Source organism: Cibotium barometz, chromosome 41 (genome assembly GCF_041138505.1).
Source record: "Cibotium barometz isolate CiBa-2024 chromosome 41, ASM4113850v1, whole genome shotgun sequence".
Lineage (NCBI taxonomy): Eukaryota > Viridiplantae > Streptophyta > Polypodiopsida > Cyatheales > Cibotiaceae > Cibotium > Cibotium barometz.
In genome coordinates this window covers 28,062,674-28,070,987 of record NC_141086.1, presented here as the reverse complement: position 1 = coordinate 28,070,987, position 8,314 = coordinate 28,062,674, and the positions used below count along the sequence as shown (strand labels likewise).

At 38.6% G+C, this 8,314-nt stretch overlaps 2 protein-coding genes across 2 annotated transcripts; one reads left to right on the top strand and one right to left on the bottom strand.

Moving 5' to 3' along the window:
* Positions 1–1,190: 1,190 nt before the first annotated feature.
* On the top strand, positions 1,191–4,035 carry LOC147614832 (uncharacterized). Its single transcript, XM_086779982.1, has 6 exons — positions 1,191–1,718; positions 1,797–1,864; positions 1,949–2,440; positions 2,693–3,083; positions 3,172–3,875; positions 3,985–4,035. Exons 1-6 carry the CDS (start codon positions 1,259–1,261, stop codon positions 4,033–4,035), a joined length of 2,166 nt encoding a protein of 721 aa, XP_086636108.1. The 5' UTR covers positions 1,191–1,258.
* Positions 4,036–5,332: 1,297 nt separating this feature from the next.
* LOC147614831 (uncharacterized) lies at positions 5,333–8,072 on the bottom strand. Its single transcript, XM_086779981.1, has 12 exons — positions 7,704–8,072; positions 7,488–7,616; positions 7,317–7,403; positions 7,064–7,186; positions 6,902–6,964; positions 6,650–6,801; positions 6,427–6,555; positions 6,175–6,348; positions 5,950–6,087; positions 5,770–5,863; positions 5,558–5,659; positions 5,333–5,450 (listed from the first exon to the last, which is right to left on the bottom strand). Exons 1-12 carry the CDS (start codon positions 8,070–8,072, stop codon positions 5,346–5,348), a joined length of 1,665 nt encoding a protein of 554 aa, XP_086636107.1. The 3' UTR covers positions 5,333–5,345.
* Between the last annotated feature and the right edge of the window lie 242 nt (positions 8,073–8,314).

The following is an 8,314-nucleotide window of genomic DNA, read 5'->3' as shown; positions in this document are numbered from 1 at the left end:
GTGCACATAGACATGTGCACACATGCAAATATGCATACACACATGCACATATGCACACACACACACACGTGCATAGTCGCTCACTCACACATGCTTGCACACACATACACATGCATAGATGGATACACAAATGTAATTGCACACTTGCATACGCCATACATTTGTAGGCAAAAACTTCATGCCGTAGCAAAGCGCGGGTCACCTACCCTGTCTTTTTCATAAAGCTTAACTTAACACATCATATTGTAGTGAATGCAAACAATTTAAATGACTCCAAGAGCTCATCATTGTTGACACACTATACAGCAACTCTCCATGGAATACATTAAACTCCACATTTTAAACCATCATTGTCATTTCTTTATGTGATTGAATATATTGAACTCCACATTGTAAAACACCACTGCTTTTTCTTTATGTCACTACACTGTGAGCAAACTACGACAGTCTAAGGGATAGATGAATAGCATTGTATTAAGAAAATTTTTTCGCGTTTTCAAACATGATAACTTTCTAAATATGTCCATGTGTGTAAAGGATGAGCTTGTGGATTGAAGATCGTGGGATTGAAGATGGCCCAAGTGAGCAAACTACGATCGAAGAATACTTGGTGCCTGATACAAGTAGCCAAGAATCTAGTTGGAGTCAAGAAGAGGATGGTTTCTTTGCACAAAGGGTTGAAAGCAAAGAAATTGAAGAAAGTGCCAAAGAGTCACTTAATCCACTGCTTTATCTATCGCCTATATATTTCTCCTTTGATAGGAGAAGTTATGATGTGATGGTCATGGTTATTCAAGGGAATTTGTCGATGACCATTGAGAGTCTTAAGACTTTCGATTCTAGAGGAATCCTTGATCTGAAGAAATGGAGGCGAATGAAGGAAAATCTTTGCTTGGATCAGAATCAAGATGGCTCCCTTGTGCTTTGCTTAAAGTCATTTCCAAATTTAAGGATATCATGCATAGAGGAATGGGAGAATATTGTCATGACATGTCATAATATATTGGAGTGTGGAGATCATAGAGGGATAAAGGAAACCCTTGAAACCATCAAAGAAACATGGTGTGTTGACATTCGTCAACATGGAATCCCTATTTCTTATGTAAAGGACTTCATTAATTCTTGTGCTTGCAGAAACATGGTAAAAGGAGTTGATGGAGATTCTATTCCATGTTGGCTTCAAAAGAACCCAAAAAGAGAACCCACTACCATTTTGAATATTGATAGCTCTAATGTGGAGAGGCATTTGATAGAGATAATGATAGAGCACAAAGTGAGGCTTGTGAAAGTTCGCTCAACAAAAAACCAAGGGCCATCAAAGAGGGTTGTTGATTACTTGTGCCATAGAGGTGGAGAACCTACTCAAAAGGGGACACTAAGGAGATTGAGGACCTCAAAGAAGTGTCACTGTCCGTTTAAGGTACAAGTGGAGTATTTGAATACAAAAGACAAAGCAGTTATTTCATTATATGCTTCTCATAAGGGACATGTTCCTGGCACTCGAAATGATCTATATCATTTGCCAGTCCATCCTATTGTCATTGAGCGTTGTATAGAGGATTTGTTTGACATTGGTAGCTCTCGCCATGTAGCAAGGATGTCACTCTCAAAAGAGAGATTGCATATGGAGAAATCTTCAGACCTAGATCGCACGATCTTTAGGTTTTTCATGATTCCAAAAGAGGTCTCCATGTTGTCATACCAAGTACGCAATCAAGGTAGAATTCTAATACTCATTGACATTCGTGGTTTCTTTTCTATGTGAATAGATATTCTTGACATTCATGTTATTGCAGACAAAGCTACAGAAGATGATTGGGCATTGATGTACATGGAATGCTTGAAACTAAAGACACAAAACAAGGTGAGTTTGGTGGTTTTTCTTGACATCATTGGAGTTTCTTTATTTCTTATCATACATTCTTAATTACAAGTTTCGTGGATATAGGTGCTATATTGTCAGCCCTACAATCCTCAAGCGAAGGAAGACAAAGACAAACCATTCATTCTTATTATTCAAGATACGTGGATGTTACAAATGGCACTTCGATTCTCCTTGCATAACTCATGGGCTATTGATAGTACTTTCAAGACAAATAAGTTTGGCCTACCATTATATGCAGCTGTGCTACCAAACCAACTTGGAGTTGGCATTCCAGTGTGGTGTATGATGTGCACTAATGACCCAGGCTCTCATGGTGAGAGCATTGCCTTGGAGATCACTATGAAAATGGTTTTTTCAAGAATGGGAGATATTCGTCCTACAGCTCTAGTCATTGACAAGTGTCCACAAGAACTACAGCCATTGCTTAAGGTGGTTGACGAAGATCCGCATTGTTGGGTTCAACAAGACCAAGAAACTCGCCAACAAGTTGCATGCCATGTCATCCTATGTTGGTTCCATGCTAAGAAAGCTTGGGTTGAGAATTTGTTACCACAAGTAAGAGCTTGCAATATTTCAAGGCTATGGAATGTGGGTATACAGTTAACTAGGACTGAATAGTAAACTAGGACTGACTGTGCATTAACTAGGACTGGATAGTAAACTAGGACTGTGCAAAAACTAGGACTGTGCAGTAAACTAGGACTATGCAGTAACACAGTACTTCGTAATTGAGAGTAGCTTAGGATGTTTGATTTAACATGAGTTTTGGGTTATAATTTAACCTCAAAAAAAATGTGAAAAATGCAGGTTTCCAAAGAACTGCAAGATGAGATTTACACATCAATGTCAAATCTCATGCACTCGGTCACAGAAATGGAATTCGAACAGAAGTATCAACATTTCTTACAATGTTACAATGCCCATGACAATATCATTCGATATGTGACAAATGGTTGGTGTGGGTCGACTTGTGTTTGGCGAAGGCGATGGCCAAAATTTGGCCGATTGTTCTCTTATGGGAATGTTGATACTACTAACTTGGTGGAGCGCCTATGGCAATACATAAAATACACTCTCTTGGATGCACAAATCAACCGGTCCATGCTTGAACTTATACATGCTCTTGTGGGCGATTCAAAGACTGGCAGGCGCATGGGTGGAACTATGCTTGAGTTCTTCAAGCAAAAGCAAGAAATAGGTAATATCAATAGTTCTTTTCACATTTTTGCTGTATTCATTTAAAGTATCGAAAATCCTCTTCTTGACATTTGTATTTCTTGATCTAGCCGATTCTGGGCGCTTTAGTATTCGTGGATCGTCAAAGATGCACACTTCAAGGTTGTCTGCTGGGGAGAGAATACTACAACGGTTTGAAAGTGACCCCTCATCGTTGAAAGTCATCAATGAAATGGCCTTGTCGTTCAAGATTCAAAGCACCTCTTCTTCAAGCCAGTGGTATCATGTGAGTATGCAATCCAATTATTGTGATTGCCCCGATTGGACAAGTGACTGCAAGCACTTATATGGCATAAGATTGATAATGAGGCATCACTTTCCTGAGTTATACAAGTTTCTTCCCATTATTGACAATGCACGCACCTTGGGAATGGTTTCTATGGATCATGAGATTTGTGAGACTTCTGCAAGCCCTTGTAATCAGATGGACATGATAGAGGCCAACACAAGTGAAGACATTCATCTCTGCATTGAGGAATTTAGAAGAATTTTAAGTCAAATAGAGGAAGAATTGGACACAAAGGACTCTACAGAAAAAGAATTATGCTTGACACAGCTACAAACCTCAAAGGAGTACCTTTCAAATCTTATCAAGCCAAAGGAGATTGACATGCCTACAAGAGGGAATGTTCGTCAAATTCAAGCACATGTGACGACAACTAGGCTTGGACATGGAAGGCCAAGAGAGCCTTTCAATACCATTCCAACTTCAATTCAGGAAGCTGCATTGTGTCACCCCAACAAACGAGCTCATGTATCCGGTGTATTGAGAAGAAAACATCAACATGGTAGACATCGTATTCAATTTGATAAAAGACCACGTATTTGGTGCCCACATTGCTGCACAAAAACATTGTTGGTAGACCCCCTTTCTACCCTCTCTTGTCACACTTGCCATGGTTTATTGCCTTTAACTGAAAGACATGCTCCCGTCGGTGTTGAAGGCGTCCTCATAAACAAGTATGTGCTATTATGCGATGGATTACAAAGCTTGCAATGTAAGATCATGTCTTGTTTGTATGGTGATTGTAAGGATGAGGAGAGACACTTTTCTTTGACTCTTCCAAGTGGACAAGTCCTCAAAAAGATATACGCATCGCGCATTAGACTTGTGTTGTTGTACACTTGATATATGAGGATGGTGGCAATTATTGTGTTATTTTGTATTTGTGTGGCATTGGATTTACGTATGATCTCTCTCATTGTTGAGTGTTTATGATCTCTCTTTGGTAAGCATTTGGATGATCTCTCTCATTGTTTATATGGTGATTGTAAGGACTTTGTAGTAAATTAGGACTGTGTAGTAAACTAGGACTGCAAAAACTAGGACTGTGCAATAAACTAGGACTATGCAGTAAACTAGGACTGTGCAGTAAACTAGGTCTATGCAAACACTAAGACAAGCCGAAGTACAAATGTTGTGAAATGGTGGCAAGTACTGTGTAATTTTTTTTGTATTTGTGCGGCATTGGATTTATGTATGATCTCTCACATTGTTGAGTGTTTATGATCTCTCCTTGGTAAGCATTTGGATGATCTCTCTCATTGTTTATATGGTGTTTGTAAAGACTTTGTTGTAAATTAGGACTGTGTAGTAAACTAAGACTATGCAAAAACCAGGACTGTGCAATAAACTAGGACTGTGCAGTAAACTAGGACTGTGCAGTGAACTAGGTCTATGCAAACACAGAGAAGCCGAAGTACAGATGTTGTGAATTGGTGGCAAGTACTGTTTATTTTTTTTGTATTTGTGCGGCATTGGATTTAAGAATGATCTCTCTCATTGTTGAGTGTTTATGATCTCTCCTTGGTAAGCATTTGGATGATCTCTCTCATTGTTTATATAGTGTTTGTAAAGACTTTGTTGTAAATTAGGACTGTGTAGTAAACTAAGACTATGCAAAAACTAGGACTGTGCAATAAACTAGGACTGTGCAGTAAACTAGGACTGTGCAATAAACTAGGACAAGCCGAAGTACAAAATTTTGTGAAATGGTGGGAAGTACAAATGTTTTGCATAAAGTAAAAATCAACCCTAAAACCAAAAATAAGTACTACATTGACACATGTAGCATTCCAACCAAAACATTTAGCATCCATGGAAGTGTAGCCTTACAAATTCAATTTTGTGCGAACTATAAAATCCCAACTTAACATAAAATGTCATATATCATGGAATGGCATAAGCCATCCATTGACAAAAAACTAACATAGCGAACTAAGGTCACGATGGTAAGGGCAGATGCTCATCCACTACATGGCTAAGCCAAGAATTGAACTCATTCTTCAACTTCATGACGTATCCATGGTCGAACCACTTCTTTGATAGCTTCACAAGGAAAAAAGCAATATCAGAGTTTATAACACCAAATTCACATTTAGCTCATACATAGCAAGAGATTTCATAAGGAAGATTTTTAATAAGCATGTGGATACCCAATGCTTTGGAGGTGTATGTATAAGGCTCCCATCGATAAGTTTCTTGATAAATGCCATTACATAAAATCCGCAATCAATTGCGTTTGGTTGTTTTGGCACCTACAATGTTTACATACGTATGTCTCATTTGATCGAATCCAAAAAATGCCATATATCATGCTATATATATCATGTCTCAATATTCAAAGCCAAAATTAATTTTCACATACCTCTATACACTTCAACTCAAACCCAGTGGATGGGCATGCAAGAGACTCTTGTAATGGTCCATGTGTGCAACTTGAAGAAATTGACTCAAGAACTCTACAAATATATACATGTAAAATGTTAGCTAGCATTCACCCAAGCATTATGGATTCATGAACTTCAAAGTAAAGCTCTTGTCTTACCGTTGCACAATGGAAACATACTCGCCCGAATTCCCTACATGCAGTGAGTCTAGGTGAAGGAGAATATTTTTTCTCGATGACAAGCCTCTCACCTTCATGCTGTGGGAATTATAGACCACAAAAAGAGTCCAGTGGTGCCTAAGAAACATGAAGTTGTAAGTGCTTTGTCTACTCATGACAAAACCAAGAACACATGCATCAATATGAGTAAAGTATTGACCTTACCTATGTACTAGAGGTAGAAACAAGAACACATGCTTGCTCAGATCAATATGTCCAAAGAAATTCTGCAAGGAAGTATTCCTCGTTGGACGCCGTGAAGCCACATAGTCATACCACAAACTATCCACGAATGTAACCTTCTTCAGAGCATCTACAGGTAGGGTTTTTTCCATCCACCTACAAAATGAACATGCTTTACACATCTGTGAGCTGCAAATCCAAAAGCTATATTTCAGAATTGAAAAATTTACCGACATGGCAAATAGGTTAAGCACACGAGTAGACGCTTCCACATTCATGATTGACTTGGCTAATTGCACATCCACCTCGGCAATGAATCCCCAACGTGTAGAGTGTAAGTGAATAGTCACTCCGTGTTGAAGTCTACACAACCAAAAAATCAATCCTTGCGTAACTTTAAACCATGCATATGATAAGATAATTCAATATTCAAGCCATAGAGTTATAAAAAGTATACCTTTCATAGACCGCACTTAGATCTTTTACCTTGCCCAAGACATTGTGCGTCTTAATGTCACTAGTGGATATTGTTATTATTACATTTGAAGGCTTACTCTCACTCAGAGAGCTAATATCAAAATAAGTTGCATTCACATTGCAAGCCATCCCCTTCAAGTTCAAACAAACAAGAGTTGACATAAGGAGCCATGGTATGTGAAATAAATCCTACTCTTAAATTGTGTACGAAGAGACATCTTCCACCCCTTACCTTCTTCCGTTTCTTACTTTTTTTAGAGAGTCCTACATGAGCCTCCTTGTTGACAATTTTCTCCTAAAGTGAGGAAACAAGAAAGAAAGCATATTTATGTATTTTATTGTAAGGAAAACAACCTCAAAGTAGTACAAAGGTTGAAGAGATGTATTTTCATACCGTTGTAAGGGAGGCTTTTCCCTCGAATTCCACATTTCTCATCGACACTTCGTCATCGATTATTTTGTTTCCATGTGAGGAGCCTTCACTATCATGGATTTGAACATTTTTCTTTGATCGAGTCTTATGAATTGGAAGATTACAAAGTTTCATGGTCCACGCAATTTAAGGTTAGTACCATGTTTTTAAAGAAGCCCTCTACTTAACTAGTACATCAGAAGCCCTCAGACCAACTAGTACATCCATCTCTTACCTTCAAAGGAGAAAAAACAACACACTTTTGTCTCTTCTTCACTTGAGATGGAGCCACATGCTCATGGTTCGCCTCATCAAGAGAGCCCTTCAAGAGAGTGGCATGTTATGAGAGTAAAGATAACAAACAATGAACAAGTTAAAAAAAATCAAAAAATCATATCTTGCATACCAAAGGAGGAGACTCTTTCTGATTTTCATCCTTGCCGCTTGTCAATATGTCCTCATCGAGGTTTTCCATCCGTTGAGAACCCACTTCACCATCATCATTGTCAGAATCATCACTTTCTTTTTGGCGTCGCTACAAAATGCAAAATGAGAGCTTAATAATATTCATGGTATAAATATATTTCACAATTAAGGTTAATAGGACAAGAGAAAATCTCACATGTCTGGAATATCCCTCTTTAATGCGCCGTTCAATCCCTTGCATGCGTTTCTCCTTGCTCTCCATGTATTGTTCCATGCCCTTGGCAACAAATCCCTCGATGAATGCTTCCTTTCGCATGTTGTAGGCTCTCTTAGACAAGTTGGTAGGAGCTTTCTTTTCCCAAGCATCTTCAGCCAAAAGTCTTTGTTTCTTTTCATTGTTTTTCATGTTGATTTCAAATTTACGTTTTGCATCTAGAAACCTTGTCTGTGATTGCTTTGCAGCACTCTTTGAAGCTCCTTGCATTCCACCACCCAAGGGGCGTCCTGTCTTTTGAAGTGGGATATCCACCTCTAAGCCATGGTCGACTTTCAAGTGGTGAATCATATGAATTCTCTTGATATAGTTCGTGTTCCATCTAGGACACGTATCTGAGACTCGACATTGCCGAGCAAGTTTCCCAGAAGGAAGAATTATCTCCTCATAAAGAGGGTTTGCAAGTGGCATCTAATAGCAATGAGTACCGAACTCACCATCAATATAAAGAGGTGACATACACAAATTGGTACCACATACTTTTAGCAAAAAGAAAGACTACAAGAATATGTGCACAAGGGTTAAACTAGGTT

Bases quoted from the DNA above. Each gene is read 5' to 3' on its own strand.
- LOC147614832 (XM_086779982.1), top strand. From the start codon at position 1,259: ATGATAGAGCACAAAGTGAGGCTTGTGAAAGTTCGCTCAACAAAAAAC. The intron at 1,865-1,948 runs GTGAGTTTGGTG...TCGTGGATATAG, and splicing joins AACTAAAGACACAAAACAAG to GTGCTATATTGTCAGCCCTA. The intron at 3,876-3,984 runs GTATCCGGTGTA...CATTGTTGGTAG, and splicing joins ACCCCAACAAACGAGCTCAT to ACCCCCTTTCTACCCTCTCT.
- LOC147614831 (XM_086779981.1), bottom strand. From the start codon at position 8,072: ATGATTCACCACTTGAAAGTCGACCATGGCTTAGAGGTGGATATCCCA. The intron at 7,187-7,316 runs GTAAGAGATGGA...CCAATTCATAAG, and splicing joins TTGTTTTTTCTCCTTTGAAG to ACTCGATCAAAGAAAAATGT. The intron at 5,660-5,769 runs GTATGTGAAAAT...TAAACATTGTAG, and splicing joins TTGAGTTGAAGTGTATAGAG to GTGCCAAAACAACCAAACGC.